We start from the raw sequence: 21411 nt of genomic DNA, 5'->3' as shown, positions 1-21411 counted from the left end.
ATGCAGCAAGTCTCTTCAGGTTCTTTCTGAAGAGCCTCTTGCAAACTGCTGTAGCCAAGGGTTAGGTGAGAAACAGGCTTACACTTGGACGCCTGAGCCACATCACCAATGGAGAATCACACTGCCAGACAGCTTACCTGCAGTGAACAGAATCTGGGAGGCTCTGATATGCCCGTCTACACCAGAACTCACAAGCTAGGCTTCTCATTCTGACTGGTTTAAAGTTGGCTGGCGTAATACCTCTTGCTTATTTCCCTATAAACACAAGAATCCTACATAGGGGTAAGAGTCTTACCTCAAGTTCATATATCTTTTTCTTTTTCTAAGTTCAGATTTCTTATGCTGACATTTCTTGAGCACTTGGTGCTAGGTTCAGCACTCAGAGCTTTGCATGGATCATTTCAGCCCAATGGTGAGAGTTAACTTAGTGCAGCTGTGGTACAGACTCTAAGCCACACTGTGGGTTCAAGGTAAGCTCCGTGAGGATGAGGTCCACAGGTATCTGGCACATAGTAGGTGCTCAGTAAATATCTGCAGAATGAATGAATAAATGAACACAAACTCTTCTGTGTTTGTGTCACTTTTAAAATCTTAAGAAATTGTTCACATAAAAGTGTTAGGAGCTGAGCCAACAGTCTTTACCAGATGTCTCTTCTTCTAGGCCTCACAAATTTGACCATGTAGTTAAATGGAAAACAGCTTAGAATGAGGGTGGGAAGGCAGCTCAAGAAGACTCTTTAAAATATGTTAGAACTTAAAACTTTGTCCTGAAATTAAGTCACTGCTCAGCATAGGAAACAGAGGGAAAAGTGACTGTAATACTTAGCAATAGGAATCTCTGTTACTTAGTCTCATTGATGTTCTCTGCACATCTCCTAGAGCAGAGGTTGGCAAACTTTTACTGTACCTGACCAGAGAGTAAACATTTTTTTTTTTTTTTTTTGCGGTACGCGGGCCTGTCACTGTTGTGGCCTCTCCCACTGCGGAGCGCAGGCTCAGCGGCCCCGGCTCACGGGCCCAGCCGTTCCGCGGCATGTGGGATCCTCCCGGACCGGGGCACGAACCCGTTTCCCCTGCATCGGCGGGCGGACTCTCAACCACTGCACCACCAGGGAAGCCCGAGAGTAAACATTTTAGCCTTTATGGGCCATGCAATCTCTGTCTGAATTAGTCAGCCCTACCACTGTACTGCAAAAGCAACCATCTTCAAAAAAAAAAAAAAAACGAGTATGTATGTGTTCCAATAAAATTTTATTTACAAAAACAAATGGCAGGCTATATTTGGCCCATGGCACAGTTCACCAAGCCCTGGTCTAAAGCATGTCTAATTGTCTTAAGTTTTCTGTTTCATCTCTGACAGAAGGATCATACGGCTAATGCCATATAGTTCCCCTTTTTTAAGGCATTAAATAAACCATATATCTTTCACATATCTATGCCTTTGGCCTTGAAAACTCATTGAACAGCACACCATGTAATTTATTTAACTGTGGTATATTATCTTATAAAGACGAGAAGAATGGAGTTCGTAGCCCATAAGGTTTTATTGAATGTACCTTTTTTTTTGTGTGTGTGTGGTACGCAGGCCTCTTACTGTTGTGGCCTCTCCCATCGCGGAGCACAGGCTCCGGACGCACAGGCTCACGGGCCCAGCCACTCCAAGGCATGTGGGATCTTCCCGGACCGGGGCACGAACCCGTGTCCCCTGCATTGGCAGGCGGACTCTCAACCACTGCGCCACCAGGGAAGCCCGAATGTACCATTTTTAAATGGCCTCTAATGAAATCCTAATTTTATGGAATCTTTTAATTCTTTTTGCATCTCTGAGCTTTCTCACTCTTTTTTTTTTTTTAGTGTGTGTGTGTGTGTTAAAATATACATAACAAAGTTAACCGTTTTACCTGTTTTTAAGTGTCCGGTTCAGTGGCATTAAGTACATTCACATTGGTGTGCAGCCATAACCACCAGCCATCTCTAGAACTTTCTCATCATCCTTCACTGAAACTCCATAAACACTAATTCCCCATTCTCCCTCCCTCCAGCTCCTGGCAACCACCATTCTACTTTCTATCTCTATGACTTTGACTGTTTAGGTACTTCATCTAAGTGGAATCATATAATATTTGTCCTTTTGTGTCTGGCTTATTTCACTTAGGATGTCTTCATGGTTCATCCATGCTGCAGCATGTGTGAGAATTTCCTTCCTTTTTAAGGCTGAATAGTATTCCACTGAGTATACATGCCACATTTTGTTTGTCCATTCATGTGTCAATGGACTTTTGGGTTGTTTCTACCTTTTGGCTACTGTGAATAATATTGTTATGATCATTGGTGTACAAATATCTGTGTGAGTCCCAGTTTTCAGTTCTTTTGGTTATATACCCAGTAGTGGAATTGGTGGATCATATGATAATTGTTACCTTTTTGAGGAACCACAATACAGTTTTCCATAGTAGCTGCACCATTTTACATTCCCACCAGCAATGCACAAGGGTTACAATTTTTCTACATTCTTGCCAACACTTATTTTGGTTTTTTGTTAGTTTCTATGTTTGGTTGGTTATAATAGGCATGCTAGTGGATGCAAAGTGGTATCTCATTGTGGTTCTCAGTTGTTTTTATGCTAGTGTTTGTAGTTAGTGTAAAAAATAGTTCTTTTAAACACTACATTAATTTATAGCTCATGCAAATTTTATATATATATATATATATATTCACATATATGTGCATTTATTCCTCTCCTAATGCCAAAATTATGTGAGATGGCTTCCAAGGACATGAAAACAGTAAGATGAATAATATACATAGCTAAATTCATGGCACTGGGGATATAGAAGACTAAAAAAAATGAACCAATAGCCACGATTAGATGAACCTGAGAGTGTGTTGTGATGTCCTATACAATTACAAAACTAAAGTGACAAAGTCAATCCTGAACTTGTTAGTGGCCAAAGAAAAAAGGGAAAGGGGGCCAGTAACATGATTCACTTATTCCAGATGATGAAAGCTCAGGAAAAAAAGGCTTTTCTTGGCTCGCAGATATAGGAAAATAAGCTATAACTATTTTAAAAGAGATGATATGTTACTGAAAGCAGCAGAATTTTTGGTGAAATTAATGGGGCTGGAATTGGGAATGACTCCTCTAGCCTGACTGTTATACAACTTTTTTTGTGTTAAATGGTAGTTTCAAAGTACAATTTTAGGGAAATAAAAAGTCAACTCCACATCTCTCAGGAGAGCGATAAGGACTATTCCTTTGGACTTTAGTCACTGTTTTATGTAGGACAACTATGTAAGATCTTGAATTCCCTCATATATGTTTATATATGTACCTGGCATTTGCTTCCCAGGTCACAGATTATAAATGCATATGTGTTTGTACAGATAATCTTCTTAAGAATATATCCTTATCTTCCTTTTGGAAGGAGGGAAAGATCTTCATGTTCAAATTTGATATTGAAATTTCTGCTTCAACTTGAAACTACAGGAACTGATGTATATTTTCAAATTTATACCAGAAAAAAGGCTTCATGATAACTGGATATGTTCCCAAACCAGCCTTCAAGCAGTTGAAGAGCAAAGCAAATTAAAAATAAGAATAGAAGCCGTATCAAACAGATGTTTTTAAAGAACTGAGAAAGTGTCAAAATTACTCTAAAACTGAAAGAATTGGTCTGAAGTTTTACCCAGAAGTTTGGATGAAGAATAATAACTGACATTTCTTGAGCATTTACAATGTTCCAGGCATAGTTCAAAGTGCTTTGTATGTATTAACTCACTTCTCTAAACTCAACAAAGTTAATACTACTGTCATCATTCCCATTTTATAGATAGGGAAACTGAGGCATGGGGTAGCTGAATATCCTTGCTCCAGGTCATACAACTAGGAAGTGTTAGAGCTAGGATTCACACACAACCACGCATTCTGGCTCCAGTGGCCAGTCACTGACCCACTAAACTGCAGGGGTCCCCAGCCTCTGAGGTACCGGTCCCTGGCCTGTTAGGAACCTGGCCGCACAGCAGGAGGTGAGCGGCGGGTGGGCGAGCGAAGCTTCGTCTGTATTTACAGCTGCCCCCCTTAGTTCACATTACCACCTGAGCTCCTCCTCCTATCAGCATTATGGTGAGTTGTGTAATTATTTCATTATATATCACAATGTAATAATAATAGAAATAAAGTGTACCATAAATGTAATGCGCTTGAATCATCCAGGAACCATCCCCCACCCCCACCCCATCCGTGGAAAAATTGTCTTCCACGAACTTGGTCCCTGTCGCCAAAAAGGTTGGGGACCACTGCTAAACTGTACTGCCCCTTGATGTTACAGCAAATGAACCAAAGAAGTATTGGTTGGCCAATGGGCAAATATCTTCTGTTGTGTCCCTATATTTTGTTTTGTTTTGTTTTCTTTAAATGATCAAACTTACCTTAATTATCCTTGAAATTTCCCTTAATATCCTTATGTAGAATTCCCAGTAGGAAAATTTTTTTTAACATCTTTATTGGAGTATAATTGCTTTACATGTATCCCCATATCTCCTCCCTCTTGCGTCTCCCTCCCACCCTCCCTATCCCACCCCTCTAGGTGGTCACAAAGCACCTAGCTGATCTCCCTGTGCTATGCGGCTGCTTCCCACTAGCTATCTATTTTACGTTTGGTAGTATATATAAGTCCATGCCACTCTCTCACTTCGTCCCAGCTTACCCTTCCCCCTCGCCATGTCCTCAAGTCCATTCTCTACGTCTCCGTCTTTATTCCTGCCTGCACCTAGGTTCTTCAGAACCTTTTTTTTTTTTTTAGATTCCATATATATCTGTTGGCATATGGTATTTATTTTTCTCTTTCTGACTTACTTTACTCTGTATGACAGTTGCTAGGTCCATCCACCTCACTACAAATAACTCAATTTCGTTTCTTTTTATGACTAATATTCCATTGTATATATGTGCCACATCTTCTTTATCCATTCACCTGTCGATGGACGCTTAGGTTGCCTCCATGTCCTGGTTATTGCAAATAGTGCTGCAGTGAACATTGGGGTGCATGTGTCTTTTTGAATTATGGTTTTCTCTGGGTATATGCCCAGGAGTGGGATTGCTGGGTCATATGGTAGTTCTATTTTTAGTTTTTTAAGGAATGTCCATACTGTTCTCCATAGTGACTGTATCAATTTACATTCCCACCAACAGTGCAAGAGGGTTCCCTTTTCTCCACACCCTCTCCAGCATTTGTTGTTTGTAGATTTTTTGATGATGGTCATTCTGACTGGTGTGAGGTTATACCTCATTGTAGTTTTGATTTGCATTTCTCTAATGATCAGTGATGTTGAGCATCCTTTCATGTGTTTGTTGGCAATCTGTATATCCTCTTTGGAGAAATGTCTATTTAGGTCTTCTGCCCATTTTTGGATTGGGTTGTTTGTTTTTTTAAATATTGAGCTGCATGAGCTGCTTGTAAATTTTGGAGATTAATCCTTTGTCAGTTGCTTCATTTGCAAATATCATCTCCCCCCCCCCCCCTTCTGAGGGTTGTCTGTTCGTCTTATTTACAGTTTCCTTTGCTGTGCAAAAGCTGTTAAGTTTCATTAGGTCCCATTTGTTTATTTTTGTTTCCGTTTCTCTAGGAGGTGGGTCAAAAAGGATCTTGCTGTGATTTATGTCATAGAGTGTTCTGCCTATGTTTCCCTCTAAGAGTTTTATAGTGTCTGGCCTCGTAAATTTTTTTAAATGATAAAAAATGGAAAAAATTTAGTTGAATGATGAAACCTTATTCAGCTATTATAAATTATGTTTTCACAGTTTTAAGAGCGTGGAAGAATGCTTTTAAAATGAAGTAAAGCAGCAGGATGTAAATTTATTGGAAGCCCAGCTCCACCTCTCCCACCCTCCAAAAGAAACTATTGAAAGAAAGATGGGAAAGTTTAATTGTGGCTATCACTGGGTAGGAGAATTAGGAATAACTTTTTTTCTTATTTTTCTTAATTTCCATAGAATTTACTTGAATACTATCACAGACCAAAAAAATGAACTAAACTTCATTTTTTAAAAAGCTAATCAGAGCTGTTCTCTACAAACGCAAAATACGAAGCTCCTAGTGATAATCTCACTGCATAACTTAAAATCATTTCCGGGGCTTCCCTGGTGGCGCAGTGGTTGAGAGTCCGCCTGATGATGCACACGGGTTCATGCCCCAGTCTGGGAAGATCCCACATGCCGCGGAGCAGTTAGGCCCGTGAGCCATGGCCGCTGAGCCTGCGTGTCCGGAGCCTGTGCTCCGCAACGCGAGAGGCCACAACAGTGAGAGGCCTGCGTACCGCAAAAAAAAAAAAAAAAAAAAAAAATCATTTCCATGAGCCCTATGCTATAGGAGTGAAGGTGGCATGATTTAGACTTGCACTGGTGTAGCTATTTAATTTTAAAGTAAAATGAAAAATTCTGCAATAGTTGCATCTCCAGTATTCAAGTGGCTAGTGACAGGTTTTCCATCGTCACAGAAAGTTCTGTTGCTCAGCACTGGTTTCAAAGAAAGAACATGGAATCTGGAGCCATACACCTTGAAATCAAGTCCTGATATGAGCTGATACTTGCTGTGTGAAATGAGCAATTTACTCAACCTCTCTGAGCCTATTTCCCCATAGACATTTGGGACTAATGATAATATCACTTCCCATGAAAGGAGATTAAGAAGGTCAAATAAGATAATGCATGTGACAGTTCTCTGAAAACTATAGTGTAGTTTAACAGGTTGTTGCTGCTTCAGAAGTCCCCCAGCCTGAACTTAATCTAGCTCTTTGTGCACTGATTCCAAATCCATGAATGATTCATACCAAGAATTTTGCTAATAGGGAACAACACCGTAAAAATCAGACTTACCAGCTCTTAGCACAGTTCCCAGGACAAGTCCTTGGTAATGTGGGTGTTCCATTTCTTCCTTGTAAAAAGCTTCCACACACAGCTCTGTATCTTCAGTAACACCTCCTCGGTTTTTTCCTTAACAATATAAACACATTGCCCTCCTTCCATTCCTAAATGAAAAAGGCTGTCTTAAAAAAGAAAGCAAAGAGGTTTTGTCTGTCAACGAAATAAAGGGGGTAAAATGCTGTAACTAAAAGGAAGTCAGTCTGACTTGACAGTGCAGGAATTAAGCAAAAGATGTTGCCAACTGCTGCAAGAACGTGAAGTTTTCCCCAACAATGACAGCAGGTTCTCTGTGCTTCAAAGCTATTGGGTTACTGACTAAGCGGAAGTACTTGCTCATTCTGATTTTTTTTCCCCGAGTCACTTCTGGTTTTTCCTGCAAAACACCTTGCCCAATTGAGACAATTTTAGGGCTGCTGCATATCTAGAGCGGTCTCCATCTTATTTCTCATTCAACCCCCTGATAGTTAAGCGTGAGTCTTGCTTGTATGGCTTTGAAGAAGAAAGAAAGGAAAAAAAAAAAAAAAAGTCAAGTTCTGACTCAACTCGGTAAAGATTCCACACTCACCCCCTCCCTCCTGCCTCCCCCAGGTTTCCGCCGGGCTTGGATGCCTTTGACATTATGACCGCAGAGGATTCCACCGCAGCCATGAGCAGCGAGTCGGCCGCTGGGTCCTCCGCCAAGGTGCCCGAGGGCGTGGCGGGCGCGCCCAACGAGGCGGCGCTTCTGGCGCTGATGGAGCGCACGGGCTACAGCATGGTGCAGGAGAACGGGCAGCGCAAGTACGGCGGCCCGCCGCCCGGCTGGGAAGGTCCGCACCCGCAGCGCGGCTGCGAGGTCTTCGTGGGCAAGATCCCGCGCGACGTGTACGAGGACGAGCTGGTGCCCGTGTTCGAGGTAGTGGGCCGCATCTACGAGCTGCGCCTCATGATGGACTTCGACGGCAAGAACCGCGGCTACGCCTTCGTCATGTACTGCCACAAGCACGAGGCCAAGCGCGCCGTGCGTGAGCTCAACAACTACGAGATCCGCCCCGGCCGCCTGCTCGGCGTGTGCTGCAGCGTGGACAACTGCCGCCTCTTCATCGGCGGCATCCCCAAGATGAAGAAGCGCGAGGAGATCCTGGAGGAGATCGCCAAGGTCACGGAGGGCGTGCTCGACGTGATCGTCTACGCCAGCGCGGCCGACAAGATGAAGAACCGCGGCTTCGCCTTCGTCGAGTACGAGAGCCACCGCGCCGCCGCCATGGCGCGCCGCAAGCTCATGCCCGGCCGCATCCAGCTTTGGGGCCACCAGATCGCCGTGGACTGGGCCGAGCCTGAGATCGACGTGGACGAGGACGTAATGGAGACCGTGAAGATCCTCTACGTGCGGAACCTCATGATCGAGACCACCGAGGACACCATCAAAAAGAGCTTCGGCCAGTTCAACCCGGGCTGCGTGGAGCGCGTCAAGAAGATCCGCGACTACGCCTTCGTGCACTTTGCCAGCCGCGAGGACGCCGTGCACGCCATGAACAACCTCAACGGCACCGAGCTGGAGGGCTCGTGCCTCGAGGTGACGCTGGCCAAGCCCGTGGACAAGGAGCAGTACTCCCGCTACCAGAAGGCGGCCAAGGGCGGCGGCGCAGCCGAGGCGGCAGTGGTGCAGCAGCCCAGCTACGTGTACTCCTGCGACCCCTACACGCTGGCCTACTATGGCTACCCTTACAACGCGCTCATTGGGCCCAACAGGGACTACTTCGTGAAAGGTTAGTGGGGACTCCTTGCCTGGGTAGGCCCAGGGATCCGCGTCTGCCGGGCGGGCGGCGTCGGGGGTGTGGTGGCTGTCATTTACCGAGCCGGTGGACGGCGACCCCCTTACCCACCCTCGTTTGGGTGTGGGTTCTGGGTTCTGTTCTTTGCTGGCGCTTAAGGCATGCACTTCTACAGCACTGAGAGAAATGCAGATCGTTAGTATGTGTGGGATGAGTGGTAGAATCATGGGCGCATGCAAGCTCTTCCTGCGCTCAGCCTTTCCAGGGCCTACCTACTGTGGGGCTAGTCCGCAAGGCTCTGGGCTCTTAGGTTAAAAACTACGTGTGAAATGAAATCTTTAGAATGTTGGGGATTAGGGGGCACAGTGTTGTCGTTGGGTTTTTTGTTGGGGTTGTTTTGTTGTTTGTAGTCACTGGCTAGCCTGTAATGAAACCAGGCATTACACTGGGAAGCAGAATGCTTAGCCTCTGGGTCCTGTTCTCTGATTAACTGCTTCTGTGACTTAAGTCAGCCCCTCTAACCTCCCGAGGCTTGTTTTCTCACGCATAAAATGAGAAAGGTGACTAGCAGTTCCCCTTCCACAACTAACTTTGTTACAGTCTGTGAACATGTTTATTTATTGGAGTTGCAGTTGCAGTCCTAGGAACTCACCCTTCAAGTTCATCTCTTGCATTAAGCAGACATGTTAGGGTGCACCTAGGCTGGAACAGAAGGTGTGAAGCATCTTCCGGCTCATTGAAGGGCAGAGGTGTAGCCACCTGCAGCTTAGAGCCAGCGCAAACACCTAAGTGCCAGGAACCTTGAGCTAAGGTCCGCCTCCTGTACTGTTGCTATTGGTAGCTCATCATGTTTTGTGTTGTTATTATAAGCAGGCAGCATAAGAGGCCGGGGTCGAGGTGCAGCTGGCAACAGAGCCCCAGGGCCCAGGGGTTCCTACCTTGGGGGATATTCTGCTGGCCGTGGTATATATAGCCGATATCATGAAGGAAAAGGAAAACAACAAGAAAAAGGATATGAACTTGTACCGAATTTGGAAATCTCTGCCGTCAATCCAGTTGCCATTAAACCTGGTACAGGTCAGTATAAACTGGCGTGAGAATGGATCTTTCCAGTCTGAACCCCAGCCCTCCCTTTGAAGTGACTTCCTTGGGTACTTTTATCTGCATATGGGTTCCTCTTCTCAAAGGCAACCGAAGATTAGGCAAGGAATGTGGCCTCCTGGGCCTTCTTATCTAGAACTTAGGGAGATAGTCTAGTGTCTAGTTTTGACCACGTTCCAGTCAAACTTTCCGTTAGTGGGTTTTTCAAATGGGCATCACCAGTTGTTAGGCTTTTTTTCAATTAGGCAGATTCTCAACTAGGCAGATTGGGATGGGGTGTGCAGAGATAGAAGAACACGAGTCTCTTCTGTGTCTTCTACCAGCTAAAAACTTTCTTCTCCTTACTCAAGCCTATTTCTACCACATGCATCGGAAGCCAGAAGGCGCATTTCTTTGCTAGTTCTGAGAGTTGCTGGGAAGGGTAGAAAATTCCCCTTCAGGAGCAAATAACACTGCTGTCTCTTGTCATGGTCTTAACAAACCAGAATGCCTGGGAGCAGCAGTGAAAGTTTTTGCGGCTGATTTCCAGCTCTTATTTCCGCCTTTTGCTGGATCCGTAGATTGGGGGTAGGGGCACTCAAGTAATTCAAGCCAGGGACCTTGAACTTTGCTTCCACCCTCCACAAACCAGGCCCCACAAACCAGTTTTCCAACATTGTTAGTGCTCGTTGGCCTAATGTGAAACAGGTCTTTCTGATCCTAACCTGCAAGGAGCTTTATTTAACTCCACAGTGTGAACATAGCACAGACTCCCTATTTACACACACCACACAAGCCCACACATGGGAGATTCTTCCCTGATCCTCCTCCAGACCTTTTCCAGGTCTCATGGAAGGTAGATTGAAGAACTCTTTGAGAACATCCTCACTTGGAAGCTCAGCCTCTCTGACTTTCTGTTGGCTGAGGTCTGCACTCCTTCTCCTGGCTGAAACAGACTCAAGGGAGCTGTGCGGGTGGAGCGTAGGTTGGCATTGGCCACACAGAGCTTACAAAGCATTTTCCCAGTAGAGCTTCCTTTTGAAGTAATCCGGTGTTTTTTTGTTTTTTTTTTTTAAATGCCTGTGAAAAAATACTGCAATTTCTGCAGGTAAGTGACTCCTTAGACTGGATTTCCTTATAAATGCCATTGGTGCTTTAAGCAGTGTAAAACAGATCCTGTTTCTCCCTGTAATTCCATAAAACAGAGCCTGGATACAAGACTTGTCACTTCTACTTGTTGGGAAAGGGACTCCTGTTGGCATTAGCTTAAGACTTAACTAGAGAAAAGAACTCTTAAACAACCTTTAAGCATATAGTTGTGTTCTGGGGCATGTAGTAGCTGACAGCCAGAATAATCCAGAGTTGCTTAGTACAACTCAAATATAGCTCAAACTTATAACCCTTTCTGGGCCCTATCCCCATGACCTCTATTTCTGATTAATCCAGAAAATTAGCACTATGTATTTTAGGAGGAACACCAGGGCAGTAGTGAAGTATCTGGGCACAAGATCACATGGATGGAAAGGCAGGTAAAAGATTTGGTTAAGCTTTTAGGTATATTTTGGGCTTCCCTGGTGGCGCAGTGGTTGAGAGTCCACCTGCCGATGCAGGGGACACAGATTCGTGCCCCGGTCCAGGAAGATCCCACATGCCGTGGAGCGGCTGCGCCCGTGAGCCATGGCCACTGAGCCTGTGTGTCCGGAGCCTGTGCTCTGCAACGGGAGAGGCCACAGCAGTGAGAAGCCCGCGTACCGCAAAAAAAAAAAAAAAAAAAAGATTTTAGGTATATTTTATTGAATGGCTGTATCATTGTTTAGCCCACAGTCATTTCTCTTTACCTTATATCGTCAGCTTTTATTAGAAGAAATTACTTACAGTTGGAGAAGAAACATAAGTGAAAGGTTACTTTGTGTATGCATTTCAATATTCTTGCTCTTCCTTGCAACACACACATACCACACACTCACGCAAACTCCCCCACATCAGGGCTAGTATTTTTTTTTCTTTTTACCTCTCCTTATCATACATTGACATTCAATAACTGCTGTCTGTTTGAATCTCTGGTTGAAATGAGCCCTTTGGACTTGACTCACAGAAACATGTCTTTGAATTGGCAGGTACCACCAAAAAAAGCAGTCACTCTACTGCTTTGCTATTATGACTGGCCATTAGAAAATTAGGGAATTTTCCATTTTTTATTATGTATTTTTCCTTGAGTCAGTAATATTGAAATCTGAAATGTGGGGTGGGGAGGATGTACACAGACCTCTGAGTTCTCAAAATGAAACCCTCAACAGCACCAGCTTTTTAAAGCGTGGTGAAAGTGAAAAGGGCAGAGGGTCTGGTAACGAATTAGATGAGTGATAAGGAACCAGCAGTCTCCTTCTTACACTCTTGGGCCTCAAGCCTCTGCTCTCACTTCTTATTCTGAGACTGTTTTCTCAGAATTAGAAGGCCCTTTCTTGCTCTGTAGAACCTCAAGAGTAAGAGTCAAAATGCGATTTTCTGTTAGAAGCAGTAGGAAATGTAGGTGCAGAAACCTAACTCTAAGCTTTCCTTCCCTGATGATCTGTGGGGAGACCCCATTGGTACCCATGTGTTTCCTTTTGAAAGTCAAGTCAAGGGGAGGAGGGGTACCTGCCACCTCCTCTCTCTTCCTCTTGGGTAGCACCTGTACTGAGGGAGCATTAGTTAGCAGGGAGAGCCCTTGGCTGCTAAACTTGGTTTTTAAAAATATTGAGAAAGTGATGGACCTCCTTCAGTGACTGGATGACTGACCTGTGTTTCCTTCTTACTTCTCTTGCAGTGGCCATCCCTGCCATCGGGGCCCAGTATTCCATGTTTCAGGCAGCTCCGGCTCCTAAAATGATTGAAGATGGTAAAATCCACACAATGGAGCACATGATCAGCCCCATCGCTGTGCAGCCAGACCCAGCCAGCGCCGCCGCGGCCGCGGCTGCCGCCGTCATCCCTGCCGTGTCCACGCCACCACCTTTCCAGGTAGGGTTCTTACTGCGGTCGTTGCGTTTGTGTGAGGCCTCATGTGTCGTGGATTCATTTAATACTCCACAGGAGAATTTACTGTGTGCCTAGCTCTCTGTTAGAACTATGGGACTGGATGACAGACAAATTTTGTAAGATAAATCATGGCAGGACAGAAAAAATTTTAGTAATAATTGTACTACCCCAATATCGTCACTGTATTAAAGATGGGAAGCAATATGCAGAAATGGCATGTGTAATTTTTCAGTGTCATAATATTATACATACTATTTTTTTTTATGATACTGGATAATTTTTAACTCATGTTCTTATTGTTAAGGAGCTGACACACAAAATCCCAGGAGATAGTTCACGTTTTCCCATTCCAGATTATAGTTCAGTGAAGAGTTATTTAAAGTTCTGCTGCTCCCTCACTCCCTCCCTCCCTCTCTCTGTATCAGTAGATACATATGTATACATGTATACATATATATACGTGTGGCTGTAGAGAGAGAAATGTCTAGAGAAATATCTATAGAGATAAAGATACATGAAACTTTACAAAATCTGCCTTTACTCCTCTCTTACAACCATATCCAACTATTCCCATATCTCCTCCCAATCCAGTCTTACTATTCCATCCTCCTTCCCCACCTCTGCTTACTCAGAAACCTCTCTGTGGTTTCTTCTCTAGAATCTTTCCCATCCACATCTCACCTTGGAAATCATGTCTCCCATACTTCTCATTACCTACAGTATTACTTGGCATTTGACTGCCAGTGTGTTCTATCTCCCCAATTAAAACGAAGTTCTTCCAGAACAAGAGTTACGTCTTATATTGCTTTGTATCTGCAATGTGTAACACACAGGGAATACGTGATATATCATTCATCCAGAGAGAAAAATAATCTCGTTGAAGCTCTCCTTTGTGAGGCAGTGAATCTCAACTACCTTATCAATCAACAAGCATATTAAAAACTCAGGCCGGGGATGTCTTTTATCTAATTGAGTAAGAATTATCCAGGGGACATGTTTATATTGATAGAACAGAGATTCTTAGATTCAAAGCCCAGAAGATTCCAGTTCAGCAGAACTGGGCTGGGGTTCTAGAATCCATATTTTGTCCCAGCTCCTCAGTGATGCCGAAACAGAGCCAGACTGTGAACCCTCACAGTAGCCTGCTGTTTGCTTGCTGTTGCCCACTCTGAGCCCCAGTCTTTTTTTTTTTTTTTTTTTTTTTTTTTTGCGGTACGCGGGCCTCTTACTGTGTGGCCTCTCCCGTTGTGGAGCACAGGCTCTGGACGCACAGGCTCAGCGGCCATGGCTCACGGGCCTAGCCGCTCCGCGGCATGTGGGATCTTCCCGGACCAGGGCACGAACCCGCGTCCCCTGCATCGGCAGGTGGACTCCCAACCACTGCGCCACCAGGGAAGCCCTGAGCCCCAGTCTTGACTGCACTCTTCAGAAAGGGTCAGGCCATGTGAAGTTTATTTATCTATCAATATATCGTCAAGTATTCTTTAACTGCAAAAAGCCAAAAAAAGGCATAGGTTGGAAATGACTCAGAAAGTAGTTATTCCTGTGGCCTGACTATAAATATATACAGTAACCTACAGGCATTACTTTGTGGAATTCTGCTAATAATTTGTAATTCCTCTTTACTAAGAAACTCGTGAACTTTCGTCTTTGCTGCATGGTCACAGTTCTGGTGGACCCCAAGTTCCAGACTTCATGATCACATTCTGGAATGCAGACTGTTTCTATCTTATGTCAGTCTGCACTGGATGCTGCCGTGGGGTCTTTACACGAAGTTGTGGTTTGGGAATCTGTTCAGTGTGCTGTCATTAGCAGTTCATTCCTGTGGAGATTGTTTCCTTCTCCAGTATATTCTGCAGAATGCCAGGAGCTACTTCCTTTGTAACGTGGGAATGGCTTCTTTGAGTGTGTGTGGCCCTGCCACTCTCCCTCAGGTCTAAGTACTCTGTGTCCTGCCTCGAGTTCACTGACCTGGGTTCTCTGACATGTTCAGTCCTCTGCCGCCTCTGTGTTCTCTGCCGCCTCTGTGTTCTCTGCCAAATTGCAGCAGAGGGAGAAGCTTTTTTTTTTTTTTAATATTTATTCATTTATTTATTTGGTTGCCCTGGATCTTAGTTGCGGCTGGCGGGCTCCTTAGTTGCGGCATGCAAACTCTTAGTTGCAGCATGCATGTGGGATCTAGTTCCCTGACCAGGGATCAAACCCAGGCCCCCTGCCCTGGGAGCACAGAATCCTAACCACTGTGCCACCAGGGAAGTTCCCAAGGAGCATTTTAAGCTCCACGGATCAGTAAATAGAAACCTTTTTGGAGTAGAGCAACACTGGAAATCAGTTCCCAGCATGGCTTCCAGAACCTTCTTGGGGAACACCTTCAATCTTCCTCCTCTGTTTTGCAGGTGCTCAGGGATGTTCCTGTTTAGCCATTTTATATCCAAAGTTTCATATAGCCTTTGCAAGCAATTAAAAAAAAAACTTGCAGGTATAGACGATCATTTTTTCACGTTGATTTCTCAAAGTGTTCTCAGTCTTCACAACAAGTCGGTGGTATAGGTAGAGCAAAGATAACCGTTCGTTTTTTGAGAGGAGCAAAATTTGAGGCCTTTTTCTCTCTCCCTCCCCAACTCCCTATGCTCAGCCCAACCCCATTGCGCTCACCTGAGCCCAGGTGTTGGGCTGCACTGTAGCACATGGAAAGGTTTTTCTCAGATGTCACCTTCCCTGTGATTCCTTCCCTTTGTGCATTTGTCATTAAAGAGATGTCTACACATTTGGAAAAGATGGCTTGCTGTCTTGCTGTAAACCACAGTCTTCCCAGTTCCGAAGATTGTCTGCCTGGTCGTAAAGCGTTTCTAATAAGATATTCATTGTGACTGCATTGTAGGAGGCAGGATAATGCAAGGCTAAACGCACAGGCTCCAGAGTCACACATCCCCTTGCTTAAAAGCTATGTCACCGGGACTTCCCTGGTGATGAAGTGGTTAGGATTGCCGTGGAGCAACTAAGCCCGGGCACCACAACTACTAAGCCTGCGCGCTAGAGCCCACGAGCCACAACTGCTGAGCCCGTGAGCCACAACTACCGAAACCTGCGTGCCTAGAGCCCGTGCTCTGCAGCAAGAGAAGCCACCGCAATGAGAAGCCTGCGCACCGCAATGAAGAGTAGCCCCCGCTCACCGCAACTAGAGGAAGCCCACACGCAGCAACAAAGACCTAATGCAGCCAAAAATAAACAAAAAATAAATTTATAAATAAAAAGAAATAGGTAAAAAAATATTTTTCAAAGAAAAATAACATCATACAAATAAGGCACTTAGAATAGTGCCTAGCAGACTATAATCTCTCTGTTATTGTTATCATTTAGTATAATTATTATTTTGGTTACAGTTGAAAGAAATGACTCTTAGGTTATGAAGTTCCTTTGCACATAATTTTGTGACTCTGATTTGCAGGTATTGTAGAGGAATGATAAGTAATTCCTTTATAAAAATCCAGGAAGAAGTAATTTTTTAAAACCTAATTCTCCATTTCACATATCCTGAATTGTTTATTTTAAAGATACATTAAGACAAGGAGACCACAGCAGCACGTACTAGAGGGCATTCTATGAAACATAAGGTGCACCAGATGTTTTGTTAAATGTGTGTTTTATTTTACCAAACATCTATCTACTTTTCCATAAAGCGGCTCAGAGAACGAGCTCCGTAGCAAACACTTCGGGAAATACGGAACCAGTCTTCCCTGCATACTCCCATTTGTTCTGAAAACATGGTATGTTACACTTACAAATGGAGGGAAGGAAGCAGCAGGGACTTTCAGAGCCAGCATGGCATCTGCAGTGAGGCAGCTTCAGTTAGCTTGTCTTTCCCCACTTCCTCCTCATGTGGAAGTCCCACCTTATTCTTCAGAACCCAGCTCAAATGTCTCCACTTCTGAGATGCTTTCTCTGGCTCCTCAAGTTAGTTGGCTCCTTCTCGAAGCTTCTGCAGCAATTTGTTTATATAGTGGTGTCATATCTTAGGTGGGAGATGGTTGAAGAGATCACATTTGCTGAAAATTGTGTCTGGTCACAATCTTTTTAGGTCACAGCTTAAGAAGCTGACCCTTTGGAGATCTGTGTACTTTGTTCCGTAAAGTTGTCACAGACTATGCTTCTTTCTCTCCGTTCTTGAAACATCATGTTTCTTCAGTTAAGTATGGGTTGAGGCAGCTGGCCTGTATTTCAGGAAAAATTTTTCTTCTTAGTTACAGTGAGATCAACTGAGTAAAGGGTAGACCTCAACTCCCATCTCTAGCTCACTCTGGGGCATAGGCTGATTGTGTGGAATGGTGGGCAGAAGATTCCAGAGCATTGGAACTTTCCCAGAGCATTCCAATTCCATCAGTGTCACCAGCTGAATTCGAATGAGCCTTGAGGATGCAACTTCACCTTACTTTAATGGCTCCTGCCTCACTCCCTTACAGTTACTGTTTGTCTACCCCTCTGCCTTTCTGCCCTGAGAATGGCAACTTTTGTTTTGTTTTGTTTTTAAATAAATTATTTATTTATTTTTGGCTGCGTTGGGTCTTCGTTGCTGCGCGCGGGCTTTCTCTAGTGGCGGCGAGCGGGGGGCTACTCTTCATTGCGGTGCGTGGGCTTCTCATTGCAGTGGCTTCTCTTGTGGAGCATGGGCTCTAGGCGCCTGGGCTTCAGTAGTTGCGGCACGTGGGCTCAGCAGTTGTGGCTCGCCATCTCTAGAGTGCAGGCTCAGTAGTTGTGGCGCACGGGCTTAGTTGCTCTGCGGCATGTGGGATCTTCCCAGACCAGGGCTCGAACCCGAGTCCCCTGCATTGGCAGGCGGATTCTTAACCACTGCACCACCAGGGAAGCCCAAGAATGGCAACTTTTGTTTCTCTGTCTGTTTCTCCTCCAGACTCCTGGGAGTTGAATGAATCAATGAATGAATGAATGGATAAGTAGCTACACATGTTCAGTAAGGATTCTTTCTCTCCCTCCTCCTCAGGGCCGCCCAATAACTCCAGTGTACACGGTGGCTCCGAACGTTCAGAGAATTCCCGCTGCCGGGATCTACGGGGCCAGTTATGTGCCATTTGCTGCTCCGACCACAGCTACGATCGCCACGCTGCAGAAGAACGCGGCGGCCGCCGTCTACAGCGGGTACGCAGGCTACATACCTCAGGCCTTCCCCGCCGCTGCTATCCAGGTGCCCATCCACGACGTCTACCAGACCTACTGAGATCCACCCACCACGACCACTGAAGGAACACTTTACTATTTATGAAGAAAGAACGTGTTGGGTTAGCACACACGAAACCCGAACGTGAAGAATGTTATCAGATACCATACTGGAATATTTTATATACATGAAGTTTTCACTAGTTTTTTTAAGACTGTTTTCAATTTAGCAGACCTGTGTTTGTACATTTCTAAGAGGCTTGCAATGGTTTGTGCCTTAAACACCATCTCTTAAAAATTTGTATGCTGTAGTACATTTGTATAGAGGTTTTCGTTTTTGTATTTTTAAGGATATATTTTCAGTATGAAGGTTATTTTCTTAACTTCTGCACTCCAGAGATTTCTATTTTGTAGTACCTTCAATAGTAAATATATCAACTATATATTAAAAAGCACACTTGAGCAGCTAGGGAACTATTTTGAAAAATATATTCAATATTTAAAGATACAAACAATAGTGCTTTAAAAATACTACATAAAACGTTATTTTAAAAGTTATACTGGAAAGTGCAATTTTAAAATGAGTGAAACCTCTATTTCTGCTGGAATTAAAAGTTGACGGGTGTTACTATGTGTTATCCATGACGGTTCTGTTTTTTAAACACTCGACCTCTCCTTAAGCCAACATTGAAAGACTTGTCACACTTCTGAGTCCAAACACTGGAAAGCTCTCTCACCTGCCACCATCACCCTGGGTCCCTGTTCCTTCTCCAAGTGCCTTTGCTCTTAGATAGGTTCTCTCCCCACCCACTAGCCACCCTGTCCCCCTGTTCCCAGACCCACCTTTGTGTTCGGCAAGTCTAGGACAAATGCATTACTCTGACAGAGAAAACATTGATGACTTTTATACTTCTTTTTGTTGGGGTTTTTTGTTATGGGTTTTTGGTTTTTTGGGGGCGTTTGGTTTGGTTGGGAGGTATTTTCAATAGCAGAGTATGTGTAAGCACAAGATTTTAATAGTTTGCATAAGACATCTTTGCATAGCTATTTAATTGTCCAATATACAACTTTCATTCCTTTCCTAATGCTTTTATGTTATTATATTTGTTTTGAAGTATAAGTTTGTAGAGACAGAGAATGTTATTGTAGACAAGACCCTGAAAGACTCTTGTCGGCAGATATGCTTCTAGTTGCCTTACCACGTTTCATGCGAAATGTCTGTGGTTGTCACGGTGTTGGAAATACTATGTTTCTTGAACAGGGCCTCCCTCCGTTGCCATGCAGGTGGCAGGTGAACTGAATTGGGGCATGCACAGCCAGGAGGAGGAGGAGAGACCTGCAGGAGTAACAGATAGTTTGTAAATATCTCCTAATCCTTGTTTTTAGCTGTTTTATGTTGCAGAAGTTCATGGTACCTAGTTGAATGCAAAGTGAAACCATTTTATTTCAATGTTATTGAACAGTTTTGTTTTCGTAGGAAGTAAATGTATCGTTGCAGTGTTTTGTGCCTGGTTAAAGGCCTTTGTTTAGCAGAGTGAATGTAAAATACAGTAAACTGTTAAGATTGTCATCTACTTTAGGAAATACACCAACTTGGAATTTTTCTTTTTAAAGGTTCTATCAAGGAAGTGAGGTGTGCAATAGATGGCACGGCCACAGTTGTGTTTTTATGTCATATTGGAGATTCCATCAAACCTTCTACTCACTGAATTTTGCTGATGGCTGCATTCTTATTGTGGATTAATAATAGGATAGTGCCCTTAGCAAACGTACTAGTTTTGTTTTCCATTTTAAATTAAGAGATTCCCAAATGCCCTCTTCTCCCTCATCTTAGGGTGGGTTGAATTTTTTATATATAAGCAATATTTATTTAACTATTCTATAAAATTATTGAGTGCCTGCGAAGGCCTTTAAACATTCCTAACCTTCCTTTCCATCGTTCTTAAATGACATAAAGTAATTGTGCAATGTTCCTGATTCTGTACCCAGCAAACTGCATCCAAACTCAAATCTGTTGTTATGAGTAATCCAACAAAATGCAGTCTGGATTAGATCCCCATCCTTTGACTTTATATGGAAGAAGTACTCTCCTACTCTCCTTCCAGTGAAGGATTCATTATCACAGAGGTTCACTAGATGAGACTGACCCAGGGGTCTTACTGTATTTTACATGTGCCTGTAGATTATTTGCAAAAAAGAAAAAGGAAAAAAATGGTGTCTTAACATGGCAACTACCAAACTACCTTAAAAGTAAGTGTTGCTGACATAGCCCGTTAAGTATCAGTGAGCCTCCTACCTACCTATGGTCTGTCTGTTCCTGTTGTTTGAAAAACATTTCACATATGTACACTACTGAGGTAAGTTTGTAACTTGAAATGTGAACTTTTTTTAGGGTTAAGAACAAACTATATAAATGTTTAAAAAAAACCCAAACTTTCGAGTTCTCTGTTTTCAAACATGCTAGCAGTTTAGTTGTTATCTTTAGTTGCATTGTATTTGAAAAGCTTTTAAGTTTATTTAGATCTTGCTTCATTTACAATACATTCTTAGGATGTATGTAGTAAATAAAGCTTTCTTTAAAGCAATTTCAAGACCTTATTTTAAATTGTGTTTTTCTTTATACACATTTTTTTTCCTAACAAAATTAGAATAACCCTTACAGCATAGAAGGAACTGACTAGTTCATTATTTTCAGCTGGAGAAAATCATATCTTTGATCTGGAATTACTAATGAAGATGAGGCACATAGTAAACATTGTAAATTATCAGTGTCTTCAAACTTGTGCCCAGGTGGTGGAAAGTTGAGCATTCATCTACTACTCAGCATCTGGATTAGAATGGGATGTGGCAAAGCCTGTCACTGTTCTCGGCACTGGTTTGTTTATGATCCCAAGAGCTTTACACTCAGAAATCTACGTGGAGGCAGTTGATGTGACCTTGAGTTGTTTGGTGGTCTCATGAAAGTGCTGGGGTAACCTAATGTTGGTCACCGCATTGGAAACCAAAGCCCTCTGTTTCACCTTTTTCACAGCACCCGGCAAGATTAGCAGGGTACTGCCTTTTTCTCTCGAGATCATCACTAACTTCAGGTAGGATCCATCAGCAAAGCCAATCAAATGATTCAAGGGAAACTGGTAGGTTGTCAGTGGAATTACTTCTAAAAACTGCCCCACGTGGCTTTGCCGTTGATTAAGAATTTTACCTTCTTAGTCTTGAGCAGCCTGGGTCATGGCCTCCGGACCCACATTTCTTAGAATTCTAACTTCCTGCTTCCTCTTAAAAGGAAAAAGCCTCTTTCAGAGGCAGAAGAGGCCAGGGAACTTCCCAAGATGACAGATCATTAGCCAGTATTTTCAAGGGGAACAAGATCTGCTGACTCCTTCTTGTTCTAGGAGAAGAGTACAGATGCTTTTCAAGTTGCAGAATCAGAGTTTGATTGCTCTTGTCAGAAAAAGAATTAACAGT

General features: G+C 43.7%; 1 protein-coding gene across 15 annotated transcripts in view; it reads left to right on the top strand.

Moving 5' to 3' along the window:
- RBM47 (RNA binding motif protein 47) overlaps positions 1-20611 on the top strand; it is a 237747-nt gene extending 217136 nt beyond the window's left edge. For 12 of the 15 annotated variants that reach the window (XM_079919112.1, XM_079919113.1, XM_079919114.1 and 9 more), the window contains 4 exons: positions 7511-8670; positions 9547-9753; positions 12563-12756; positions 17774-20611. In XM_079919112.1, the coding sequence (XP_079775238.1) occupies positions 7542-8670; positions 9547-9753; positions 12563-12756; positions 17774-18007 (1764 nt within the window). In that variant the 5' untranslated portion in view covers positions 7511-7541 and the 3' untranslated portion in view covers positions 18008-20611. The remainder of the gene's footprint in view (positions 1-7510; positions 8671-9546; positions 9754-12562; positions 12757-17773) is intronic. The other 3 variants (XM_079919108.1, XM_079919107.1, XM_079919109.1) reach the window with 3 other exon arrangements.
- Positions 20612-21411: the final 800 nt, after the last annotated feature.

The sequence above is a fragment of the Stenella coeruleoalba genome (genome assembly GCF_951394435.1).
Source record: "Stenella coeruleoalba genome assembly, chromosome: 4".
Classification (NCBI taxonomy): domain Eukaryota; kingdom Metazoa; phylum Chordata; class Mammalia; order Artiodactyla; family Delphinidae; genus Stenella; species Stenella coeruleoalba.
The sequence above is the reverse complement of the archived record's forward strand: the minus strand, read 5'-3'. Positions and strand labels throughout refer to the sequence as shown.